The sequence below is a fragment of the Amphiprion ocellaris genome, chromosome 21 (genome assembly GCF_022539595.1).
Source record: "Amphiprion ocellaris isolate individual 3 ecotype Okinawa chromosome 21, ASM2253959v1, whole genome shotgun sequence".
NCBI classification, from domain to species: domain Eukaryota; kingdom Metazoa; phylum Chordata; class Actinopteri; family Pomacentridae; genus Amphiprion; species Amphiprion ocellaris.
In genome coordinates this window covers 17,872,702-17,900,680 of record NC_072786.1, presented here as the reverse complement: position 1 = coordinate 17,900,680, position 27,979 = coordinate 17,872,702, and the positions used below count along the sequence as shown (strand labels likewise).

The 27,979-nt window shown below is 42.4% G+C and overlaps 1 protein-coding gene across 2 annotated transcripts; it reads right to left on the bottom strand.

Annotated features, from left to right (window-relative positions):
* Positions 1-43: 43 nt before the first annotated feature.
* Positions 44-26,784, bottom strand: LOC111565841 (uncharacterized). 2 transcript variants are annotated; one of them, XM_023266117.3, is made up of 5 exons: positions 26,518-26,784; positions 4,145-4,953; positions 650-3,805; positions 465-527; positions 44-368 (listed from the first exon to the last, which is right to left on the bottom strand). In XM_023266117.3, exons 2-4 carry the CDS (start codon positions 4,899-4,901, stop codon positions 487-489), a joined length of 3,954 nt encoding a protein of 1,317 aa, XP_023121885.1. In that variant the 5' UTR covers positions 4,902-4,953; positions 26,518-26,784; the 3' UTR covers positions 44-368; positions 465-486. The 2 variants fall into 2 exon arrangements, with proteins under 2 accessions (XP_023121885.1, XP_023121886.1); XM_023266118.3 differs by having other exon boundaries at positions 465-524.
* Between the last annotated feature and the right edge of the window lie 1,195 nt (positions 26,785-27,979).

Below are 27,979 nucleotides of genomic sequence, written 5' to 3'. Positions count from 1 at the left end.
ATATATGAAAAGTTCCAAGTTTGAACAGTCTGCACAAAACCAGTTAACTTAAAGCTGAAGTTTTATATTTGAGGTAGCTGGTAAAACATGTTTTTACAGTCAACATTAAAAGACCAAACACATACAATGTCACAGTTGATGTAATAATACAACATGAACATATTTACACACAACAGTAAAAATACTGAATGCAAAATATTAGAATACAGGCAACTTTTCTAAGTATTGTCTGTCGTGCTACACAAAAATGCTTCAGAAAATCAAATCAAATTATGACAACTGTAACTGCGGTTTCTTGGAGTTATCAACATTTTTCCAGTGATGGGACTTTGGGAAGCATCTATACTTCTTCCCCTGCCTGTAGGAGCCTACAATAAAAAGCAAGGAAAAAAAAAAGAAAAATCTTGGTCAATGGACTGCTAAACTGATGGACTGCTATGAAAGTTAAAATGATGAAGCATCACCTTTAGTTTGTATGTCTCTTGATCACTTCCTCCATTTGTAACCTTCACCCACACGGTGTCCTGCTACAAGAATGAGGTTCAGGAACATGTATTTGGATTAGATACAGTAAAAAATACTTTTCATCTGACTGCATCAATTTATTACAGAAAATAAAAGACATTTTAGATACTTTAAAATAACACACGTTGGTCACATGAAGCATCCCGATTCCTGGCCTTTGTCAACTCTCTGGCTTCAACCATGGTCCTTTTCATCAAGGGGGTTGCAGATTCCTGGGAGCTATTCCTCCGTCTGGGTGCCTTGTCACAGCGACGACGTCTAGGTTTAGCTTCCTTCAGAAAATCATGATTGTTCTTAGGTCTTAAGCCCTCCTCCATCACCACACTATTTTTTTTGTCTTTTCTGGTCGAGTAATAGCTCTCCCGCCACTTATTGGTCACTTGTGTCATTGCTGACGGGCCCTTTGTTGGAGTGTAGGAATGAATGGATGTTGACGGGATACTGAAGGAGTCTGGCTGCTGTAGTTTGAATAAAGGCAACATTTTTGTGGGAGGAGAAGAGCTCTCCTTAGATTTAGACAGTGGTGTTACATGGTGTCTCTCATCAGCAGGCTTTGGGTTGGATACAAATTCTCCTTGTATATCTCCATGCAAAAGCTGTGTCTTTGTTTTACAGGAGTCTACATTTTTGCTGGTTGATGTGTGTTTTTTTGGAGTTGTGTCTTTGTCCTGCCTGTAGGCTATAGATTGTTTAGAAAGTTTCAGGGGACTGTTGTCTTGTGGGAAATTCTGAATCAAAAGACGGCGAATCACAGGATTGCAACCCACAGTGGTGTCTACCTCCCTGTCTGTCCCTGACTGGGGCTGCATTTCAGATGAATCCTTGGATGACTGACTTTTTTGAGACTTGTTGCTGACATGAGGACTTTTCTGTACATTAATAAAGGCAGAATCACTGTCCCCTGGTTCTGATGACAGCGTTCGCCTCTTCGTTTTTGCCTTCTTTTTGACAATTTTGTCTGCTGTCACCACATGGTCAGACTCATGGAAACGCTTTGATGTCATTTGTGTGATAGTCTTTTGCTGAACACACACAGAGCCAGTTTTAGCTTCAGGCAACTGTCCCCTCTTTATACTGTGTGACAGGTCAGAGCATGTGTCCTGCATCTCTTCTTGTGAATGTGTATCTCTGTGTTTAGAGTCACGCTGCGCCTTTGATGAGTCTGCAGACTGTCGGCATTCTTCAAGCTTTCCTTTGGCAGTTTCATATTCAGTGTGCACAGGAGTCCCCTGTTGCTGAACAAATGGATCATTACCAGCGCCTGCCCACTCTGAAGAAAATTCCCTCTTCGCCTTGTAGTTTTGACTACTGTCATCCTCTTCGTCAGAATCAATGACTATTACACTTTCATCATCTGAAACATTTTGCTGCGTGACATCATGTTGAACATGCTCAGATATGGCTATGTTTTTACATACCTGCCCAGAGTTTGCGGTCATTTTTATTGAGTGTGCAGGCAGAAGTTCTTTTTTGAACAAGTTTTCTTTAACACTTTCACATACACTAGCCACAGTTTCAGAGGAAAATCTCTTTTGTGGACTACAAGGGGCAGCAGCACTGACTTCATTCTGTAAAAAGAATCCTTTCTGTCTTCTTGCGTTATTTGTGCATACTTGATCACATTCATCCTCTGTGTCAGAATTGAGGATTATTATGTCTTCCATTTTACAAGTATTTTGTCTGCTCCTGCTTGGATTGTTTTGCAAATTTCTCGCCTCATCATCTGCATGATCTTTTTCAGATTCTGAGTCATTTGCCTCTGAAGAAGAAGATGCTGGCAGGCTGTTCAACAGCTTCATGGACACTGTTAAATGGTTGCGTTCTTCCACAGGTGAGTAATTACAACTGTCATCAGTTTCACAGCTGTCTTCAGACTCAGAATAGGAATCCCTTCTGCTGTGATGTGACTTTGGGTCTCTCTCTGGTAAACTCTCTTCTGATAATTTTTGAGGAAATTTCCCAAATTGGACAGCTTTTGCCTGTTGAAAGCTCTCACGTGTGTCAAAGACCTCAATCTGGGAAAAAGCAGAAGCTGGGACCTGGACTGGAGGTGGCTGGTGGAGTTCACAAAGTGTTACGTTGTTCATATATTCACCAACATCCGACAGAACGTCGACTTGATCAGGCTCATCTTCTGGTAATTCAAGTTTAAGTTCCGATATGATTAAAGGTATGATGTACCAGTCATCATTCATCTCATCATCAGACTCGTATTCATCTTTCAAATCAGAGGAAGGACTGCATGAGCGGTTTGTCTGGCATTCAGCATGTCTTGCACAGTCACATGTAGCACCTGACGCATATTCAGTGTCATCATCTGTTTCACCAAAATGTGGACAAGAGCAATGTTGTGCTATACAAAGTGTTTCTGTCTTTGGTGTCAACTGCTTCATTGGAATCAGTTCCTCATATAAAATTGACTTTATCTGAATCTGCACATGTCCATACGGCTTAACATTGGGTTCAGATACATCAGGTGGAAAAGACGGCATCTCCACATCCATATTTTGAATTGGTGGATTCTCATCTTCACTTATATCTTCATACTCTGGGTGCTCTAAATGTAATGGAAAACGGAATTCCTCATGCTCTGGAAGTTTCGTGTCCAGCTCTGACATGTCTTCAGCATCTGAGATATCTTCATATTGTGGCTCTTTTAAAACGGTCACAGAGGGGGTGTCTTTATCCACTCTTCCAGACAGAGGGGTACATTCTGCATATTTGTTGCTTAAATCCACCTGAGAGCACAAACAAGACACATCCTTTCTTATATTTTTACAACTTGTTTGGCCGTACACTGGTTGTTTGTTTTGGTTTGTAGAGACTGCGTCATTAATTAGAATTCTGTCAACAGATGAATTTGAATGTGCAGTTGTTTTCTTAGAGCTAACAGGGCAGTTTTGTTGATTTCCAGTGGTCTTCTGTCTGTGTATATTTGCATCTTGATCTTCAATAATTCTTGGAGTCCATGACTCTTTAGAGTCCTTTATCATGCTTTCCACATCATCCACCTCCACTGGTTTGAGGCCTTTATCTCCTCTGTCCTTGTGTGTCATGTGTGTGAGAGGCGAGGAAACAGCAGACACTCTGTCATCCTTGTCAGCATTTACCAAAATAGAGTTGGACTCTTCTTGTGAGGAACTGCAGCCGAGTGTCAAACCTGGGTACTTATTAGTCAGTTCATCACAGGTCACTCCAGACATTGCAGTGAGAACCACTGGACTTTCTTCTTCAATCTTTGTGCAGGTGACAGCAGCTTCATTAATGATTTGTGGATATTCTGTGGATGTAAAGATATGAATGTTATCTATATCTCCATTCCAATACTGTTGCAGCATGACTTCAGAAAAGTTATCAATCTTTGCAAAGGTCTTTACATTTTCCAGGCTAGCAATCAGTTCCTTGAGTGCAGTTAAAGAATACTGAAGAGTGGTTATTTCATTCAGAGTATACTTGTTACACCATTTACTCTGGAAATTTTCATCACTACTACTGACAAATGTTTTATCTTCGCAGTCATCTGAACAGACATGTTTGTCATCATTTATATCCAAGTGTTTTCTTACTTGCAAATCAAAATCTGCATGTTTTGCATTTTCTACATCAGAGATGAGTGTACCTGTTAAAATTCTCTCTGATGCAGATGTTTCACTTTTCTCTTTAGACTTGGGGGTTAACTCGGCATTCGTGTCGCTGGTCTTGGAGCTGTACTCTTCAAGTGCTTTTGTAGCTGCAGCAGTACAGTGCTCAACCACAGCACAGCTAAGACTTTGCCTCTCTACATCTTCTTTGTCACACGTAGAGGATGTGGGGTGACAGTCCACACTATTGGACTTTGAAGTGTTACAGTGGGACTGGAGTGGTGAGTCATTGTCATTAGGGCACCCCTTACTGGACAGACGAGGTCCATGATTTATGTTCATCCTAAGATATGCAAGCCTCTCTTTAACGTAATCACATAGTTCAGGATCTGTATATGATTCGGATACTCCAGCTGCCAACATTTTGTCTGTGGACAACTGACCACTCAGTCCAGTATCATTGCCCAATTCTAAACTGTTCTGCAAATGTTCACTAAAATAGAGCTTCAAAGAGTCCCTTTGTTGTCCACTACTGTCAGCAATTTGTCTTATGCAGTTTGCATTAACAGATATTCCAAAATTCCTGCTGTCCTGAAAATTCTGTGATTGTGCATAACCTTGCTCAGTATGAGCTGGATCATAAGGCACTCCGAGCTCCCTAGGAGGCTGAGCAGCAACCATGCTGATTTGTATTTCATTTGGAAGGTAAACCGCTGGTAAAGGTTGAATGCTGTTGTCCTGAGATGTTGGAAGATAGGCTCCTCCTGTGGGGCTGTGCAGATATGCAGTTTGCATTGCATGAACAGCAATCTTTAAAGTGATGACTTCAGTTAGGCGCCTCACTTGTCTGGGAAACAAACAAAAGGGAAAATTAGTGGATGACTAGTCAGACATTGAATACGTGATACAGAAATTAACAATTCACAACATCACGTATGTCTCAGTTGTTCAGATGGCACACTGTACAGCAGGCATGGGCAAACTACGGCCACCGGGCCACATACGGCCCTTTGGGCATTTCAATCCGGCCCGCCAAATAATTTGGTCAATATTAGAATGACGAAATTAGAGTAAAGACCACATTCATTTGGCCTTCTCCTGCAGTACTCAGCATTTCTGTTGACCCCACTAGATGGCGCACTCCAGACACAAGTGACCTTTGTTGGTTTATTCTCTCTTCTTCCACTTTGCAACTGCATTGAGCCCTGCTGTAACAATGCGTGGATCAAAGAAAAGTCCATAGTGAGTGTCGAGTACTGTGAAACTTGTCCAAAGTAACATAAAGTTGCTCCAGATTGACTCAATGTTGGTCTAAAGTAACAAAACGTGTCAAGAATTGTTCTAAATAACTCAAGTAGCTGAAAATATCTTAAATTGTGTGTTTCAGAAGGAGTGGACTACTAAATATTTTCTCGCTTAAGTCCGTTCAAAGGCCATGTGTCTTATTTGCAATGAAACCATTGCAGTTTTTAAGGAATACAATATCAGCCGACACTTTTCCATGAAGCATGCTAACTATGCTAGCAACCAGTCAGCGCAAGAACAGACAGCTACTGCTCAGAGGTTGGCAGCCAGTTTACAGACTCAGCAAAATACTTTTTTTTTAAACAAACTACGATTCAAGAGTCAAGCATGAAGGCAAGTTATTTCCTAGCGTTCAAGTTCAAAATAGCAAAGGCCAGCAAACCTTTCTCCAAAGTAGAGTTTTTGAAAGAATGCATGGTAGACACAGCAGGTCTCACACATACATACATACATACATACATACATATATATATATACATACATACATACATACATACATACATACATACATACATACATACATACATACATACATACATACATACATATATATATATATATATATATATATATATATATATATATATATATATATATATATATATATATATATATATATATATATATATACACATACATATATACATACATATATACAGTTGTGCTCATAAGTTTACATACCCTGGCAGAATTTATGATTTCTTGGCCATTTTTCAGAGAATATGAATGATTTTTTTTTTTTAACACAAAAACCTGTCTTTCACTCATGGTTAGTGTTGTGCTATAATTTTTTAATTATCAAACAACTGTCTTTATTTTTTTTTAATTATAATGACAATAGAAAGTACCCAAATGGCCCTGATCAAAAGTTTACATACCCTGGAGGTTTGGCCTGATAACAGGCACACAAGTTGACACGAACGGGTTTGAATGGCTACTAAAGGTAACCATCCTCACCTGTGATCTATTTGCTTGTAATCAGTGTATGTGTATAAAAGGTCTGTGAGTTTCTGGGCTCTTGACAGGCCCTTCATCTTTCATCCAGTGCTGCATTGACGTTACTGGCTTCTAAATCATGGGGAAAGCAAAAGAATTGTCAAAGGATCTACGGGAAAAGGTAATTGAACTGTATAAAACAGGAAAGGGATATAAAAATCCAAGGATCTGAAAATGCCTATCAGCAGTGTTCAGACATTAATTAAGAAGTGGAAACTGAGGGGTTCTGTTGAAACCAAACCACGGTCAGGTAGACCAACAAAAATTTCAGCCACAGCTGCCAGAAAAATTGCTCGGGATGCAAAGAAAAACCCACAAATAACTTCAGCTGGAATACAGGAGTCTATGAAAAAAACTGGTGTGGCTGTTTCAAGATGCACAATAAGGAGGCACTTGAACAAAAATGGGCTCCATGGTCGAGTCGCCAGAAGAAAGCCGTTACTACGCAAATGCCACAAAGCATCCCGCTTACAATATGCCAAACAGCACAGAGACAAGCCTCAAAACTTCTGGAACAAAGTCATTTGGAGTGATGAGACCAAAATTGAACTTTTTGGCCGCAACCATAAACGCTACATTTGGAGAGGAGTAAACAAGGCCTATAATGAGAAGTACACAATCCCTACTGTGAAACACGGAGATGGATCGCTGATGTTTTGGGGATGTGTGAGCTACAGAGGCACAGGAAACTTGGTAAAAATTGATAGCAAGATGAATGCAGCATGTTATCAGAAAATATTGGAGGAAAACTTGCACTCATCAGCCCAGAAGCTGCGCATGGGACATACTTGGACGTTCCAACGATCCAAAGCACAAGGCCAAGTCTACCGGTCAGTGGCTACAACAGAATAAAGTAAAGGTTCTGGAGTGGCCATCTCAGTCTCCTGACCTCAATATCATTGAGCAACTCTGGGGAGATCTCAAACATGCAGTTCATGCAAGGCAGCCCAAGAATTTACAGGAGCCGGAGGCTTTTTGCCGAGAAGAATGGGCAGCTTTACCATCTGACAAAATAAAGACTCTCGTCTACAACTACCACAAAAGACTTCAAGCTGTCATTGATGTTAAAGGGGGAAATACACAGTATTAAGAACTGGGGTATGTAAACTTTTGATCAGGGTCATTTGAGTAGTTTCTGTTGTCAATATGATTTAAAAAGAGTAAATACAGTTGTTTGATAATAAATGGCTTCACCCAACCACTTACCATGCGTGAAAGAAAAGTTTTTGCATTATCATTCATATTCTCTGAAAAATGACCAAGAAATCATAAATTCTGCCAGGGTATGTAAACTTATGAGCACAACTGTATATATACACACACACACACACACACACACACACACACACACACACACACACACACACACACACACACACACACACACACACACACACACACACACACACACACACACACACACACAGAAAAGTGATGGTTTTGGTTACCAGGTGAAGCTGATGTTTTTGTTAGGTTTGATTACTGCGGGAACAGAAATGCTTTTAAAGGTTGATTACTATGAAACTGAGATGTTTTAGAAAGAATTTGATCACCCTGTTAACCTAAGAGGTTTTTAACCTGGTAATGAGGTGAGCAGTCAAGAGCTAAGGTGAACTAGGGTCAAGTGTTCACGGTAAAGGTTATTAAACTGGAAATAGAATTCGGAGACTTTTGTAAGTCTGTACACATTGTCCAAAAGATTGCACAATAGGCATGTCAGAGACAGTTAGACACTGACATCTGCTTCTCCATTTCCTGATCAGGGGCATGCTCTGAGTTGCAGATGGAAAAAGTACATTAATAGGGAAGTGAGACTGAGTGGAAGGGCCCGAACAGTCCGAAATAGATAGTTTTAGTTCCTCAAACATGGAGGACTGTGCGAGTTGGGAGGGGGGAGAGATGAAGTCGTTGCTCAAGTTAATTGAGTATGAGATCATGTTAAGTGTGCTGTCATTGCATATGCAAAACCTGAACGGGGGTTCAGTTTAGTATAAAGTACACCTTATAACGAAGCAAGTTGGGAGTTGTTGCGAGATAGTCACTCGATGCAAGCTAGGCAGCAACGCTCTGAGCAAAGGGTATTTCACCTCGCAACTCTGGAGGGGTGATTCAACATGATCTGCAAAGGAATAACTCTTCTACTGGAATTATGGACTGAAGGACTGCCCTTTCTGCACTGTTTGAGGATTACAAAACACTGTGATCCAAAAAATAACGCTGACTGAAGGAACATTACTGAACTCTATTTTCTCCACGAGGAACAACACCAGAATGGATTAACAAAGTTTTTACTGGCCCAAACAATGAAAAAGGATACAAGCAGATCTAAATCGGGACCGAACCCCTTCCACTTCCCCCTGGAGCCAGTGAGCCTCGGAGGCTCGTCGGTTTTCAGGTGAGCAGACGGTGTAGCCACACCGACTGCTCTCCTCCTCCAAATTACGTAATCTGGGTGATTATTACTATTCTTATATGAAAGCATTGTTCCATTTATTAGACGTGTTAAGCAATTGAAAGAATATTAATGTTTATGTTTTAGATCAGTCTCACTGAGTTTTTGTGATTGAAAAGCTTATGCTACTTATGCTACGCCCTTGCTGAAATTATATTTAAGGGCTGTCGAAATGATCAGATTAATCCATCGCCATGATTAATCAGATTAAAAATTTTAACGCAATTAATGGATCTGCAGCACAGAATGACATTATATATATATATATATATATATATATATATATATATATATATATATATATATATATATACACACATACATATACACACATATACATACATATATACACACACACACATATATACATATATACATACATATACACTATATTGCCAAAAGTATTCGCTCACCTGCCTTGACTCGCATATGAACGTAAGTGACATCCCATTACTAATCCATAGGGTTCAATATGACGTCGGTCCACCCTTTGCAGCTATAACAGCTTCAGCTCTTCTGGGAAGGCTGTCCACAAGGTTTAGGAGTGTGTTTATGAGAATTTTGACCATTCTTCCAGAAGCGCATTTGTGAAGTCACACACTGATATTGGACGAGAAGGCCCGGCTCTCGGTCTCCGCTCTAATTCATCCCAAAGGTGTTCTATCAGGTTGAGGTCAGGACTCTGTACAGGCTAGTCAAGTTCATCCACACCAGACTCTGTCATCCATGTCTTTATGGACCTTGCTTTGTGCACTGGTGCACAGTCATGTTGGAAGAGGAAGGGGCCAGCTCCAAACTGTTCCCACAAAGTTGGGAGCATGGAATTGTCCAAATGGTATGGTATGCTGAAGCATTCAGAGTTCCTTTCACTGGAACTAAGGGGCCAAGCCCAGCTCCTGAAAAACAACCCCACACCATAATCCCCCCTCTACCAAACTTTACACTGGGCACAATGCAACCCGACAAGTATCGTTCTCCTGGCAACCGCCAAACCCAGACTGGTCCATTAGATTGCCAGATGGAGAAGTGCGATTCGTCACTCCAGAGAACGCGTCTCCATGCTCTAGAGTCCAGTGGCAGCGTGCTTTACACCACTACATCCGACGCTTTGCGTTGCACTTGGTGATGTATGGCTTGGATGCAGCTGCTCGGCCATGGAAATCCATTCCATGAAGCTCTCTGCGCACTGTTCTTGAGCTAATCTGAAGGCCACATGAAGTTTGAAGGTCTGTAGTGATTGACTCTGCAGAAAGTTGGCGATCTCTTCGCACTATGCGCCTCAGCATCTGCTGACCCAACTCCGTCAGTTTACGTGGCCTACCACTTCGTGGCTGAGTTGCTGTCGTTCCCACACACTTTCACTTTCTGATAATACAGCTGACGGTTGACTGTGGAATATTTAGGAGCAAGGAAATGTCATGACTGGATTTGTTGCACAGCTGGCATCCTATCACAGTTCCATGCTGGAATTCACTGAGCTCCTGAGAGCGACCCATTCTTTCACAAATGTTTGTAAAAGCAATCTGCACCTAGGTGCTTGATTTTATACACCTGTAGTCATGGAAGTGATTGGAACACCCGATTCTGATTATTTGGATGGGTGAGCAAATACTTTTGGCAATATAGTGTATATACACACACATACATATGTGTGTGTGTGTGTGTGTGTGTGTGTGTGTGTGTGTGTGTGTGTGTGTGTGTGTGTGTGTGTGTGTGTATATACAGACACAGACAGACCGAAACAAACAGAGACAGACAGACCACAGACAGACAAGATAGATAAGAAACATAAGATAGATAATATAGAGAGAGATATGAGATATTAATAAACGCTGCAGTAATTCGTTGTTTTAAAAAAAAAAAAAAAAAATCAACTTTACTATTATGTGGTGGCAGCCAAATTCATGCTAATGTTAAACTGGCATGCTGAACAGAAGAGCTGCTACCAGGTTAACAATGCCTGGGAGCAAAGTACCAGCAGAGAGCAGCAGTAGCTACAGTGCTAATGTTCTAAACTGGCAGGGCACCTACACAGGCCTCCAGTAAAATCACGTCATGAATGGTATCAGCAATGCTCCCCTTCTCTGGCAGTGATGCGACAGTGTCTGTTCCAGCCGAGCAGGTGTTTACTATTGCTGGACTAATGTTGCCTACTGTGAACAAGTCATTACATTTATGTAGAGAAGGCATACTTCATATAACAGTAAACACCACTATTGCTGAACTTTGCTGTGAAGGGACTGGGGTGATATGTTTGTTGGAGAATGCTACATGTTTACTGTTGAAGTCAATGACAACTAACAACAATTGAGTCAAATTTTGTCTAACTCTCCAATTAATAAAAGGCATTGGACATGAGTGGCTGAATCAAAACATTTTTTTTTTTTAAGTTATTTTTTGGCCTTTTTGCCTTTATTTGAAGTGTAGTGGAGACAGACAGGAAAGGAGGGAGAAGAGTTGGGGGAAGACATGCAGCAAAGGGCCGTGGGTGGGAATGGAACCCAGGCCGCTGCGTCAGGGACCAGCCCCAGTACATGGGTCGCCCGCTTAACCCGTTGAGCTATCCGGGCGCCCAGCAGAATTGAAGTTTTAACTCAAGGTTTAGAAACAATTGTTCTGACAACCACCTCTGTCCATCACTAATTTTCAACAATCAATTATTGAGTAGAAAGTGTGTTGCATAACACAATGAAAGCCACAAAACTCTTCAGGATCTTAAGAATTCACATTATAATTGCTCTTGTAGTTAGAACAAGGTAACAACTGCATGGAGTAGGAGATACAGTACTTTTTGCTGCTGTCTCTCTGGAGAATATGCAACATCACTACAGTGAAATTGTGTATAGTGAAAGAACTATTTAGGCAGAAAGATTTTAAATGAACCAACAGATGTGCAATTTTACCTTTTTTTATTTTATTTTTATTTTATCACACCCAAAACAATAGATTGTATGCACTTCCTTAAGCAAGATCAGCATTAAATGGGTTACCAGAGAGGTAGTCCTATTATTGTGTACTGCCTTCTGTACAGAGTTGACAAACCTGAAGGCTTGTTTAAATGGGATATGCCCTAACATTAAGCCCATAGGGTCACATGGGATTTATGGTCTGAACGGCATGCAGGTTAGCATCAAAACATCCCCCACCACACACTTACAAACAACTACTTGTCACATAAACAGCTTCAAATAGGAAGTGTCTGTTGACCATTGGCTGCAACTTTTCAAAACAGACAATCTGATATTCAGGAGATGATTTAAGTCCTGGAAGTGGTGAGTTGGGGTCTCCATCGGTCAGACCGTTTTTTCCAGCATATCCCACAGATGCTCGATTGGACTGAGATCTGGCCAATTTAAAGACCAAGTCAAGATCTTGAAGCCTTTGTCTTGTTCCTCAAACCATCACTGATAAACGTTTGCAGTTTTGACAATCATATGCCCACTGTAGGTACTTTCAGCTGTTGACAAGGTTCAGCATGGGCACTCCATATACGGGCACAAGTATGCAGCAAGCTGCAGTGCAGTATGTTCTGACACCTTTTTGGCATTTTGTACTACAGTATCTCTTTTGTACCACACTGGACCACAAAAGCCAGTCTTGTTCACCAGTTGCCCTTCCTTGGACCAGGTGCCCTTCTTTTGGGTAGGTATTAACCACTGCATACTGGTAGTACCCAACAACATCTGCTGTTTTGAAGATGCTCTACCAGTCATCCAGCCATCACAATTTGGCTTGTTAAAATGTCCAGCGACTATTATTCAAACAATAAATTACTCTGACCTGACCTGCCTGATATGCAGATTAACTGCACAGCCCATGGATGTAATTGTGATCCAAGCATCTCCAATGCATAACTAGAAAGGAGAAAGCAGCACTTTTCATGGCACTTATAGCAGAGCAAAGCTCTGAGGTGCATCCACATGACAGGGAGTTGTCCTGCAGTAAACTGCACCAGCCACAAGAAAGACACATGGAACATCTTCAAGACTCGGAGAGGACCAGATGCTTTACGAAGAACACAAGCTTATAAATCTGGACCTATCAAAGGCATATTGTGGGTGTTTCTAAAGGCAGCAAGAGTCATGGAAGACTCACTATATGTCTGGTATACGAGAATGTATCAGGCCGTGTGATTGCTGGCCACTGAAAACAGATTTATTAATGTAATGTGTCAGTTCAAGCTGCCTAGGCTTTCAACTAGGGATGTCACGAGAAATGATATGAGATCCCTAGGATCCGTGGCACAGTCAGTGGATCCATAAAACAATTTCAGATTCTATCATTTAAATTGTGATGACATATGAAAAATGTGCTGCAGAATGAATCTTTTAACTGGCTGCGTCTGCAGCATACGTGGATCTGGGTGATAATATGATAGATACGTGCCGCTTGACTGTTTGATAGAATGTTTGATTGACTTCCTGAAATTCAGCTGATACAAACTGCCATAAGCATATGACAAAGTGTGATGTTTGGTAGCGTGTGAACTTCCCTCAGGATTAATAAAATATCTATCTATCTATCTATCTATCTATCTATCCATCTATCTATCAGTGCTGGGACTTTAACACGTTAATTTCAATTAATTAATTACTGAAAAAATAAAGTATTTAATAGCACCTTTCTCAGTTCTCCAATTTGTGGCACACCAGTAACGCTGATGCACACTCCAGCCCAGTAGGTGGTGGTAATGCACCTACAATCTGTTTGCCAGCTGCAAAGAAGATACACAGGTTGCACTGTAGTACACCATGTGAGAGCAGCAGCCAGTTACAGCAGCTCCTGATAACTTCAGGTCTTTTTAGACATTTCTTGTAGTTTTTCCTTCTCTTATTTTAGTTTTTTTCTTCAAGTACGTGTGCCGCATTTGTACAGTGCAACCATGGATGTGCAAATTGCATTTCCTCTACTTTATTTATTACTCATTTTAGAACTTTTTAAGTTCACATCTGGTGACCCGTTCAGCCACGGCATTGTTTACAGTCGGGAGCAGCTGTTGGCACTGAGCCAGGCCAGGCCACCGTTGTGGGAGAGACCGGACATCCCAGCTGAGCTCTGCAGGAGGAGGAGAGGATGGCGGGCAGGAAGAAGAGGAGACCCTAAAAGCCATCCGTTCCATCCGTGATAATGGGAAATGTGAGGTCTCTCCTGAACAAGATGGAAGAGCTGACGGCGCCGACCAGGCTGCAGTGGGAGTATCGGGAGTGCAGCCTCATGATATTCACAGATTCATGGCTGAACGAACTCACTCCGGACTCACTTTATCTCTGGACAGATTTCATCTCGTCAGAGCGGACCGGAACATGAGGGAGAGTGGCAAGAGAAAGGGTGGGGGCCTCGCTATGTATGAGAATGAGAGATGCTGGGCACATTAGCGTTAAAGAGCGGCTCTGCACTAAGGATGTAGAAATACTGGTGGTCAGTCTGCGTTCGTTCTATCTGCCCCGGGAGTATTCATATGTAATAGCGATTACTGTGTACATCCCTCCCTTGGCTGATGCGGCTGCAGCCTGTGAACTCATCTGTTCCCCCCCCCCCCCGCCCAAGATCACAACCTGGTGAGACTGCATGTGACTGTATGTGAAGAAGTGGTCTGACGAGGCCACTGAGGTGCTGCAGGACAGCTTTGAGACCACAGACTGGGATGTGCTGTGGTGGCCCACACGGGGCGGACATTGATGCACTGACGGACACTATTATGGATTATATCAACTTCTGTGCAGACAACACCGTACCGACCAGGAAAGTATGGTGTTTCTCTAACAACAAGCCCTGGGTGACCCCAGAACTGAAGGCCCTGCTGAGGGAGAAGAGGAGGGTTTTTGGACCTGGGGACAAAGAGGAGCTGAGGATGGTGCAGAAGGAGATAAAGAAGATGATCAGGAAGGACAAGGCCAGCTACAGGACCCAGATGGAATCTCACCTGCAGGAAAATAACACAAGGAGAGACCTGAGATTCATCTCTGGTGACAGCAGAGGCTGTGAGTGGGGAGCTGCAGAAGGAGACCGGGAGTGGGCCAATGAGCTGAAACCGTTCTTTAACAGGTTTGACTCCGTTCTCACCCCTCCCCCATCTCATCAAAGCACCGACCAGCCAGCTCCTTCTTCACACCTCAGCTCTATACCACCAACACCACCTCGCCTCCTCTCCCCATCCTCCACCACCTCTGGACTCCACATACAGCCCATCACCTCTCCTCGTCTCATCCCCCACCACCACCCCCGGCCTCTCCATAACAGCTGATCAGGTGAGAAGCGAGCTTAAAAAGATCAAGACCGTAAAGCCTGCAGGTCCTAATGGAATCAGCTCCAGACTCCTCAGAAACAGGACACTTCTCATCTGATGAAGACCACGGAGAGGATCGTCCTCAGGAACCTCCATCCCCAGGTGAGCCCACATCTGGATCCACTGCAGTTCGCCTACCAACCGAACACTGGAGTGGATGATGCAGTAGTCTACCTGCTGCACAGGTCGCTGACTCACCTGGAGAACACTGGCAGCACTGTGAGGGTCATGTTCTTTGACTTCTCCAGTGCTTTCAACACAATCCAGCCTTCTCTGCTCAGGGTGAAGCTTGAAGGAGCGGGAGTAGACTGTCACCTGGCTGCTTGGACCATCGTCGTCCTCACCAACAGACCACAGTACGTGAGGCTTCAGGACTGTGTGTCTGATGTGGTAGTCAGCAGCATGGGGGCCCCACAGGGGACAGTGCTCTCCCCCTTTCTCTTCACCCTGTACACATCAGACTTACACACTGGACTGCACCAATGAACATCCAGGGTTTGGACATTGAGATGGTGGACACATACAAATACCTGGGTGTTCACCTCAACGATAAACTGGACTGGACACATAACACAGAGGCCCTGTACAAGAAGGGCCAAACTCTTCTCCACCTGCTGAGGAGTTTGAAGTCCTTTGGAGTGTGCAGGACTCTGCTCCGGACATTTTATGACTCTATGGTAGCGTCTGCCATCTTCTGTGCAGTGATCTGCTGGGGAGTGGGGAGCACTGAAAGGGACAAAAAGAGACTGAACAGACTGGTCAGGAGGGCCGGTTCTGTCCTGGACTGCTCCCTGGACTCCATAGAGGAGGTGGGTGAGAGGAGGATGTTGGCAAAACTCACATCCATCATGGACAATCCCTATCACCCACTGCATGACACTGTGGGGTCTGTAAGCAGCTCCTTAAGCAGCAGACTGAGACACCCACCCTGCAAGAAGGAGTGCTATCGCAGGTCATTCATACCATCTGTTGTAAGACTGTACAACATCAGCATCAGTTGCTGACGTTAACATAAACTGAACTATATCATATCATCTTAAACCATGGTAAAATCTGCACAATTCCTTGCACTGCTGGCATTTTCTGCACTTTCACAGTTACATTTGTTCCACAAGCCACTTTACGCTGATGCCACTTATAGTGTAGTAATACTCTATTTATTCATTTTTCATTCTTCATTCTTGTATATATTATTATAATTATTATCTTTACTGTACATATGGTTAGTGCTGCTCTAAAAGATTTTTGCTGCAGTAACACTGGAAATTTCCCCTGACGTGGGGAGCAATAAAGGACTATCTTATCTTACAACAGTCCTGGTACCGGCAGCCCACAATAGATCAGTTTAAGACATTGAAAGTGCTTGAGTTAACAAAAAGTCTTGAAATGTTGAATATAATCGCTATAATTGCACTTTGTGTTTGCAGTAATCTGTGAATGTAGTAGACAGATGAAAAATGCACAGATAAATATAAATGAAACAAACACTTTTGTTGTTTATGTTCACATAATATGTCTAAACATCGATTCAGTCGTCAACCAAAATGAATTTGAATTGAAAAACTTGGCTTATTGTGTCAAATATTGCTATTTGGCAAAAAAAAAGTGATTAATCATGATTAATTAATTACACAGCCTCTAATTAATGAGATTTTTTTTTTTTTTACTCGTGTCCCACGACTAAAATAAACATTTCTTCTGCATTTAAAGATTATAGTTTGGACTATCAATTAATCATCCCATTATTGCCAAGATTCCATGGTGGTACAAAGCTATGTTATTGTGTGCATGCCACTCCAATGGCTCTTAAAGGTTGTTCTAGTCAAGGAGTGAAAGAGAATTATAAACATATCCCTGGGGTTGTTTCCTCCTAACCTCTAAATCTGAACCTAGCAACTTGTCAAGTGCCAGATCCACTTAGAGGAAAGCTGCCGTTAACAGGCGTGATTGTTTTTTTTGTGTTTTTTTGGGGGGGTGGGGGGTGGTGGGGTGGGGGGGGATAAGGCGAATATTCGGTTCGTAACGTCCGACGGCCCGACTGTGGCCACACCAATGGTCCAGTTCTCCTTCATGGAGTGGATTCTTGATTGTTGTTGGTTTTCCCCTGTAAGCCACCACTCAATCCCCTCCACTGTCACCTACAACTACATCACCTTGCCAGATGAGTATGATGAAAATGAGTGGGAGAAACAACAGGAAAGTTGCAAAGAACAGATCAAGATCAACGACATTTTTGTGGGAAGAGAGACGGTAGCTGCTCAATGCCTAATGGATGACGAACAGCTGTCCTGTATCGGCTACAAGCTGACTCAATCCCTCACATCACGCTCACATCGAGGATTGGACATGAGGCCTGCTCATTGGGACCCATGGTAAAGAGGGGGCTGGATCTCAATTGGGCACAAACTGCAACATGTATGCTATTCCAAGCACTATGTTGAGGATTTCCCACTATGGTGCAGAAGAGGGAGTACTGGAGGCTCAGCTCGAAAGGGACCACGGAAGAGAACACTCCGACCACCCTGACGCTGCTGACATGCTCGACTCTGTTCCGGTCTCAGTCTTGACAACTGGCCCTTTTGACATTGGGTTGATTCCAAACCACCCTGTCACTGTAATGCCAGTAACAGGCCACGCTCCTATTCGGAAGTGACAGTACCGGCTCAAGCCAAAACAAGAACTGGGGATCAAAGATACCCTTACTGGCCTACTCAATGCGAGGGTCCTCCGATCCTGCACATCTCCTTGGAACACACCAATCCTCCCCGTCCCTAAAGCTGAGAACAAAGGCTGGCGAATGGTGCAGGATTTCAGAGAAGTAAACAACGCTACACTGGCTGCAGGATATCCTGTCCCAGACCACTATCTGCTTCTCCAGAACCTGAATTCATCACAGAAGTTTTTTCCACTGTCATTGATCTGGCCAATGCCTTCTTCTGCCTGCCACTGGAGCTCGAGTCCCAAGACCTGTTCGCATTCACCTACAAAGGGTATAGGTACACCTACACCCATTTCCCACTAGGCTTCTGGGACAGCCCTGGGCTCTTCAATGCAGCCCTGAAAACAGACCTGGCATCTCTCTAACTACCCGATGGGTAATTCTTATCCAGTATGTTGATGATTTGCTCTTGGCCACTCCAACTGCTGAGACCTCACTAACTGCAACACACAGACTGCTCACGTTCCTGGTGCACTGTGGTTACAAAGTTAAGAGGGAAAAGAATCAAGTTGGCAGACGCTCTGTGACTTTCTTGGGACGCATGATTTCTGCTGCCTCATTATGACAAACACACAGAGGACCACTATCTTCTCCCATGGAAAGCCCACAAAGGTCGATTAGACGCTTTCCTTCCTTAGCCATACTGGATACGGCAGGAATCACATATCTAACTACGTTGACCTCACACAGCCACTCAGGGACCTTGTTGCAGAGGCAGACCACAGGAACCTTACTGCATTGCTCACATGGACCCAAAAGGCCGAGGAGGCATTTACAGCAACCAAGCAGCCTCTGTGACATGCTGCTTAAATTGCCACGTGACTATGACTGACCACTTCATTTCGATGTTTATGGAAAAGGAGGAATAGTAAATGATGAACTTTTTCAAAAAAAGAGGTAGAAAGACATGTACTGATGTACTACAGCTGAAATTCGACCACATGGAACTGGGACAAGCAGGCTGCTCGAGGCACCTGGCAGCACTACCAAAAGCTGTAGACAAAACCAGCCACATTGTGATGTGCCACCCACTGAAGATCAACACAGACCATGGTGTTGTGGCTTTCCTCTCCACTGCATTCACCTTCTTTCCTGAAAGAAAAACCTAAATTTCAAACATGTTGCAACAGCCGCACATCACATTCATAACAAATGAAGCGAGACTGGCAGCAGAAATGGTGTCAGACACACATCTACCCCATGACTGTGCTGAAATAGCAGCTAAAGACATCAAGCTCTGACAAGATCTCCACGCTGAACCACTGATGGACCCAGATTTGACTCTGTACACTGATGGATGCTGCTGCAAAGGAGAATACAGAAACATAGCCTCATACGCTGTGGTGAAACAGGAAAGGAAGAACGCGAGGACATTCAGACACTATAGCACAACCAGCCTCAGCTCTATTGGCAGAAATCACTGCACTAACCAAAGCCCTCCAGCTCAGCAAAGGCAAAAGATTCAACATCTACACTGGCTACGTTTACATGAAGTTTTTAAATTTGGAATTATTAATTCAGAATTAACTCATTTGGAATTAAAGTTTTGTGCTTCGCGTTTACATGGAAATATTAATTCCGAATTAAGGTTTACATGGACTGCACATTTATCCCCTTCCTTAATTCCGCTTTAACGCTTGGGCGTTGGAAAGGATTCTGATTGGACAGAGAGTGGACGTGACGTATCCCTGTCTACCGGAAGAAAACAAACTCCATTTGCCACGGCATTTCTTTTCCCCAACAACATGGAGGAACAACTAATAAGCACGCTTTTCGCTTTGCTTTTTATTGTCGTTTTGAAACAGCAACTGGACAATGGCGTACTACTTCGGTTGCGTCACTTGAAAAGGAGAAGACAGATAGAATACCGGAGAAGGGAGGCAGACGACCAAGCTGTGTAGGTCGCTACGTCATCGCTACATGAGGAGCCAAGCATGCGCAGAATGACCGGAATTAACTGTATACATGAATAGAACATACACAGGAATTAGTTTATTCGGAATTAACATCGGAATAAACCAGGTAGTTTATTCGGAATTGTTTATTCGGATTTAACTTTTTAATTCGGAATTAAGTGTTTACAAGGAGATTTTAAAGCGGAATTAACTTTAATTCCAAATTAAAGAGGAATTAAAGGTCTCATGTAAACATGGCAACTGACTCAGCTTACAGACGCGGAGCTGTAAATGTAGATGGGCCACAATAGGTACAAAGGCACTTTCTGACTACAGCCAAGACCCCAGTAAAACACAGATGGAGTCTGGAGGAACTTGTGAAAGCTGTACTCCTACCCAAACAGGCTGCAGTGATGAAATGCAAAGGTCATCAAAAAAACCTCACAAGTGTGTCAAAAGGAAATGAAGCAGCAGATTGTGCAGCAAAGAAGGCAGGAGGATATATGAACCAAATGATGGCCTGTGCAGCTGAAGAACTTCCTGAACTCACAGAACAAGACATCACGAACATTCAGGCACAGGCTGGTGCCTATAAACAAAATGAGTGGATTAAGAAAGGTGCATTCCAAAAGGAGGGCCTCTGGAGATCACATGACAGTTACCTAGTGGCTCCCACAAAACTGTGTCAACTGCTCCTGAAACAAGCTCATGGACCAACTCATGTAAGCAAGAAAGAGACCCAAAACAATGTGGAACTTCTCTGATGGCACCCCTACATGACACAGATTGTATAAAACTATATCAACAAGTGTGACACCTGCAACGCATACAACGCCAAAATCCCCTACAAATGTTCTAGGAGACATTTTCCAGTTCCTGATGCACCCTTCAAAGAGACTGTGATCGATTGCACTGATATGGGGAGCTGACAAGAGAGTAAAAGGCTACAGATACCTGCTGGTGATGGTAGACAGATTCACAAAGTGGGTGGAAGGGATTCCCTGCAAAAACTGAACTGCTCACACAGTCATCAAATGGCTAACATATGAATTCATTCCCAGATATGGAGTTTCCAGGACCATAACATCAGACAACAGAACCCACTTCAGCAGCAAAGACTTGGCCAAAGTGGACGCTGCCTTGGGGGATCACACAGAGATTTGGTTCAGTCTATCATCCCGCTTCCCAAGGGCTGGTGGCAAGAGCTAACCAGACACTCAAGCGAAAAATTGCAAAAGCCTGCCGTGGCACATAACTCTCATGGTTAGATGTGCAACCATTGGCCCTTATGTCTAGGAGGTGTTCTCCAGATAGCAAAACACATCTCTCCCCTCGTGAGTTGTTGACAGGCTGCCCCATGCCGGGTCCCCAACAGGATTGTGGATCCCTGCCATCCCTAGATGTATGGCAAATGATGATGTTTATGTGTGTGCATTTTCGTGAGGGATACCTACAAGCAATCCCCGGTGTGGTAGATGGGTTAAGGTCTGGTGGAATTCTGGTCCAAAAGGACAGACAACCCCTCAGTCAGGAGAATTTGATAAATTACAACATAATGTGAATTTGGTTTGTGGTCTGGTGACAGGGACAAGAGCAACTTAAACCTTATAATTCTGACCTTAAAGGAAATCAGTCATCCTTTCCAAAAATCACCTAATAGTGATAGAAATGATTTCTACCTCGTCTTAGGAGTAGATGCGTGCAGAAATGACCCAGTGAGCCTAATTAGGGCGAGTTTGAAAGAACTAAATGTTACGAGATCACGGGGCAAAGAGCATTCCCCAGTTACCCATGTAAATGTTACCTCGTCTGAAGCTGTAGCGCAGGTAGAAACAGGATACGAGGGAAAAAAAATACGTGGATATATTGGATTCAATACACTGCACACTCGCTTAACATGACCAACTGCATTCTTTACTGCTAGGCGTTGGCCAAAGTGGTGTCGTGTAGAGTGTTGACTCTACACGACACCTGCTCCTCTGCTATAATATTCAGACCAAAAAGCTTTGACTGCATGCTCACTCTGAGTTCTCTTTTCCCAGTAACAGCCAATCAAGCCATGCTTCCAGTTTTCCAGCCTCAAGACGGAAACTACACGTCTGACACACCAGGCCTCTACATCAGTGGGTGAGATCCTAAACAGTTGGTGTGGAGTAATTTGGAATGTTACCAGTTGGTCTAACGTGTTTCAGCTTGTCATTTCCAGGGCTGACCTGTATTGGTACTGTATTGTACTGTGGAGGATTGAAACTACTAAACTTCCTCCCTCAAAGATGGTCAGGTACGTGTACTATTGTACAATTGACACTTCCCCCCACCATGATAGGCCACAGGATCTATATCGATGCAACTGGAATTCCCAGAGATGTTCCAGATGAGTATAAATTGGCTAATCTCATTGCAAACAACTGATAAAATACTCATGTATGGAATTGGTGTGTCAACTAGAAGCTGTGATAATACCGTATGACTAAGGCGGAAGTCAGCAGTTGCGGGTGAAGGGAAAAATGCTGATACAGACATGTGAGTCAAATAGGGAGGGTCTCTTTCTCAGGACACGGCGTCGACTGATTGGAGGAATCGTGTGCCAAGAGTCTGAGGACATGCATGTGCACCAACGGCAGTGGTTCTCAAATTTTTTCTGTCGGGCCCCCCTTCGGAGGACAAAAAACTTTCGTGTACCCCCAATAACTTCGTGCGTGTATATATATATATATATATATATATATATATATATATATATATATATATATATATATATATATATATATATATATATATATATATATATATATATATATAAAGATCAGGGGTGTCAAGCTCATTTTAGTCCAGGGACCACATAAACCCAATCTGATCTCCAGTGGGCCCCACCAGTAAAATCACAGCATAATAACCTATAAATAACCACAATTCCAACTTTTCCCCTTTGTTTTAGTTCAAAAATAGTACATTCTGAAAATGTTCACATTTAATGAAGTATCTTTTTACAAAATATTATGAACCTGAAATTTCTTAAGGAAAACAAGTTCGGTTTCAACAGTAGCCTATTATGCCTCAGTTCACCATTTACACATGCACTGTAACTGCCAGATAACAGTTTATCTACAAAAACACAAAACATTCAGTCACAGGTTTCTGGAACTGAACAATCTAGTATTTTACTTCATGATCAGAACAACTTGTCAAGTTTTAGAAATTATTTTAAATTTACAATTTTACAAATTTACAATTTACAGTTAATGTTGTAATTTTTATCATTTGTAAAGTCGTCCCACGGGCCGCATTGGACCGTCTGGTGGGCCGGTTTTGGCCCACAGGCCGTATGTTTGACATTGCTGGTAAAAATAATCGGAGGACATGAGCCGAGTATGTGACATGATCGAGTACGCTGGTGTTCCGACTGCACATTAACGACGCGTTCTCCCGTTCTCAGGAGTCTGTACTTGGGAGTCTGAACGGCCAGTGCATATACCATAGATATATATACAAGATCATTATTATTAATATTTTTTATATCTATGGCATATACAGTCTATGGGGCCAGCACAATTTCAGTATTGTTGTACGCCGCGAAAAACAGGCCGACGTTAAAACAATAGTTCAGCTAATTAGTTCCGCGTTGAAGGACCTTTTCCTCCCAGTCTCCCGCGCCCCCCCCGACATGCCTCTGCGCCCCCCCAGGGGGGCGCGCCCCACTATTTGAGAAACACTGACCAACGGTAAGAAAACTAAGTCTAAACTACGGCTTCTCTCCAAAAGTTTCAGCCAATAAGATTTTAGCACATTCCATAAAAAGACTCTGTATACTGTGAACTCTATCCAGACTGTGGTCCTCTGAACAGTAATGGTCCTTGAAGTCAAGCTTAATTTTACATTGCAGAATAAACGGCTTCAATTGAGAGAAGTTGCTTGTCTTCTCTGTCAAAAAACGAACACACTCAACACCAGCTTTGCCCTGGTCACTATTAGTTTTGAGTAAATCAAGAAATTTGTGTTTTTCATTGTGGTGACCTTAAAATACTTATCCTCTTGTATATAGTCTTCTACATAGTATTTTTAAAAAATCATCTGTATATAATGCTCTCTGCAATTTGTGCCCTGTGTTTTATTTTCTTATTTATTCTTGCACTGATTTTATACTTTTTCTTTTGGAGCTGCTGTAACGCTGAACTTTCCCCACTGTGGGATCAATAAAGTTTATCTTATCTTACCTTGATAAATCTGCAAATTTAGTTGAATTCAAATGAAACCTCTTTGCTTCTGCTCTTTATTCAAAGTAGATGACAAACAATGAATATTATATCGATAGATTGAAATAAAACATTTTATTGTGCTAAATATTTAAGCTATTGCCCAGTCTAAATTTTAATTGTTCTATGCTGGGCAGGCTTTCAACTTGAGTTTTCTCCACAGTACACATCCACTTTCTGCTGCCATTCTGCATGTTGTTATTATTGTCCAGTAACTTCCAACAACACAGAAAGAAAGTCAGTCATTTTCATAATTTTGGCATCAGCTTGTTTTAGGGACACCGTAAACACATTCTATTAGTATATATGGTAAATACTAAAGCTGCAACAATGACAAGATTAGTCGTCAGCTATTAACTGAATCACCAACTATTTTGAACACTGACAAATATTTTTTTAGAAATGTAAAAGTGAAAATTCTGATTTCATGTTCTGAAATGTGAAAATAGGTTAAATAAGATGTTGTACTGTAAGATTTTCTGAAGGAAATTGATTTATTGATTGTAATCTACTTGGGCCATGTTTTATGTACAGAACTTTCTATGAGCAGAGCACCATTTTTCATGACTACACTGCAATTGATCATGTTGATCTACATGTACAAATCAAAAATTACAATTGCCATTAATATTTGTTAATTTACAGGCCTAAGTCTGTGTTAGTTATTGCGATTGAATGTACTACTTTACCCTCTTAAACTGGTCCAGTCAAGATCCCTCTGCTTACACTTGCACTCTTATCATCTGGTGGTCTGAGTTGCACCTCTCTCTTCTCACTGTTTCTTCAAAAATAATTTGCTATAAATCATGTCATCATTGGAACATGGTAACAGCAAAAACGGACTGTTTCACACATTGGGCAAAGAACCAGTGTCAACCACAATGACTAGTGCAGTAGTGGCAGTACTGGCCGGAAGGGCACCAAATCAGCCTAATGACCATCAGGTGAGACATCAGTGCTAGCCACTCCACCACCGTACTGCCTGATTCCCCCATTTGGTGTTCTTAATTTCAACTTTTTCATCTTTTCCTCAGAATGTTCAACCATTTGAACAGTTTCTGCCGATTTGTCATTGGACAAGCATAACCTCATAGTTGGCAGTAATTAAAACTGGAAAAAATATTGAGGACAAATCCTATCTAGCTTAGTAAGTAAAAATCTGATGTTCAGGTCTATTGGGCCCCTTGGGTTTATTACATACCTGCCTAATCAGGCAGTGTTTTCTACTTTAGAAATTAAAAGTGAACTGGGCTGCATCATGTAAATGACAAATTATACATGTGTACCACAGCTTTCTCCAGCACTGTCGGGGTATGTCGGAATGCATTTGTGAGGAACATAACAGAAAAGTAACAGATTGATAATGCTAGCAATATTGTATATTCTATGTGTGAAAGGGACTTATACATGCAACCTCACTACTAGATGCCACGAAATCCCACATGCTAGACCTCAAGGTAAGGAAAATATTGTGGAAAAAATAACCCTCAGCACTCAGGACTGAGCAATAGGCAGTGGAGCCCATTAAGTAGACCACCAACTTAAGTGTCTGATTTTCTGACCCCAGATTTTCTGCATTTGGTTCTGGTTGAAAGAGTTCATTAATACAAAAGGAAGAAACCACTGATTACAGCAGCCAAACTACAATATAAACAGCGACATGCAGTCGACGAAAACGCTTGACAGTTCCGGTCTCCGTTTACCATATATGTGGTGATACAACATGTCTGACGAAGCTGTGCAGCTGCGATTAATCCCATGCTGTTTCTGGAATGAGTTCTAAGACGAGCAAGTCATCGCCACGCCCAGCTTTTGTCTCGTTTAAAGACATGCGACATTATTTGAACAAGAAAAAATTATACTACGTTACTTTCACTTCAGATAATATCGCTTTTAAGAATCTTACATTACGTTCCAAATATAGGACGGTGGACTTGACAAACCGATTCTTTTACAGTGAGTTTTAAAAGTTAACGGACCGCAATAAACCACCGGTGACTCACAAAGGTGGTAGTTTTCAGCTCGGTTCGGTTCGGTTCAGCACGTTACTTCTTTATTAACAGAAAATTAAAGCCACAGACATCACAAAAATGTGATAATTCGGTCGTAAAAAATAAGCCGCTGTGCTTTGAGCTAACTTGCCCCAACTAGCGAGAAGGAAGCAGCAGCAGCCTGAAGCAGCGTCATCATGGCGGACTGATGCGTTCAATGACTACTGTGCCTCTGAACGGTTGTCCGCCTGCTGTGTGAGTGAAAAGTGAACGCACTACATAGTTTACAATTGAACCAAGTGCTTCGAGTAACAAATGCGTTGTCATTACCACCTTTATTGGCGGAAAGTAGCTTGCTTTCCAGCCAGCTGAAGCAGCGTTACTTCCAAATAGTTGTATTGCGTCCAAAAACGCTTACACTTTTACTGCTTATCAATTTTAGAGGTCATTGGGGAAAATGCATGAAAAATACAACCGCCAAAAGATTCACTGAGGCTCAGCGTAAGTCACTTACCCAGTATCTCCGCATTTAACAGTATTAAACGGAATTCTCAACTATTCCGAGGCTTCCTCAAAGCCGCTGCAACATTAAAAGTCCGATGTCCTTTGATGAGTTTCCACGGCGTGAAAGTTCTCTCAAGTAAGATCCTCAAAAGAAAGAAATCTCAGCGGAATGTTTGTTATCCGCAAGCGTGCCTGCATCCAAGCAGAAGTTCAGACGTAGTCCTACTGGAGTCTTCAACATACTTGCGCTCAGCTCCCCTGTAGACTCCACTGAACTGGAGAGCAACTTCTCAGAATAATAAATAGGGCGATCAGCGTGAGCTCTGATTGGCGGGTTTTTTGGAAGGAGGGAAAAGAACCAATGAGATGGTTTCTGTCGACAGCGCTTCGCTCGGTTCGTTGGGAAAGTGGACCAGAGCAGGCGGTAGTAGCAGGAGAGGAGTTAAAGTCGGCAGAGTTTCCAGTAGCCTTCGGTCTGTACAGGAATTTAGAGGAACCATAGACTGTATATAAAGAGGAACACACTGATGTGTTAAAATACTGTCAGACGAATATACAATCAGGCATATACGTTTGGATATTGACCCAGTTTTAAACATTTCAGCTAGTGATGGTGAAATCGAAGCTTCATGAAGCAATGAACCACTTTGACGCAACTGCTTCAAGAATGACACACTGCTTCGAAGCATTTGACACAATCAGAAGAGTGACATCTGCTGGCTCTGGTGTCAGAACTGCATCTAAGCGGAAAAAAACTGAAAAAGCCTCAGGACTGCTTGTCTCACACTGCTTTGTACTTGCAATAAACGTTTTAAAACGTTATATATGTTTGTTTGCATGCATGTATATGTGTTTTGTATATAAATATATTTAGATTTAAATGTGTGTGTGTGTGTGTGTGTGTGTGTGTGTGTGTGTGTGTGTGTGTGTGTGTGTGTGTGTGTGTGTGTGTGTGTATAGATATACATACATATGGTGTGTATAGAGGTACTGGGTGACAGGAAAATGCTTGTGTTACTTTGTGTGGGACACAAGTATTATGTGATGTGGAAGTGAATGGTAGTGCTTCTGCAACTACAACTGCCACTGTGGCAATATAAATGGAGTGTAAGCCAGGGAGTGCATGGTTTCAGTCTGTTTCTTTTGTGGCTGACTACCTCTCCAGCTTTGGAGAAGACCCGCTCACATGGCACAGATGTTACTGGCATGTGGAGATATTTTTTGGCCATCCTGAAGAGGTTTGGATACAGTTTGACATGATGCCCAGTAGGTGAGCGGGTCTTCTCCTCTGGAGAGGTAGAGCTCAGATAGACACCTTGCACTCTCACAACTCACAATACACTCTTTCAACCACTCAAACTACTCTCTCTATGTACCTGTCTGTAACCTATTCTACTATATAGTGTGTTTCTATGAATGAATGTGTGTTGTGTATGTGTGAATGTATGTGTATGTATCTATGAGTGTTATTT

Excerpts from the sequence above, each read along its gene's own strand:
- LOC111565841 (XM_023266117.3), bottom strand. The coding sequence starts at position 4,901 with ATGCAAACTGCATATCTGCACAGCCCCACAGGAGGAGCCTATCTTCCA. Across the intron at positions 3,806-4,144 it reads ATCAGAGAGAATTTTAACAG|AATATCCACAAATCATTAAT; the intron begins GTACACTCATCT and ends TTACATCCACAG. Across the intron at positions 528-649 it reads GGATGCTTCATGTGACCAAC|CAGGACACCGTGTGGGTGAA; the intron begins GTGTGTTATTTT and ends TCATTCTTGTAG.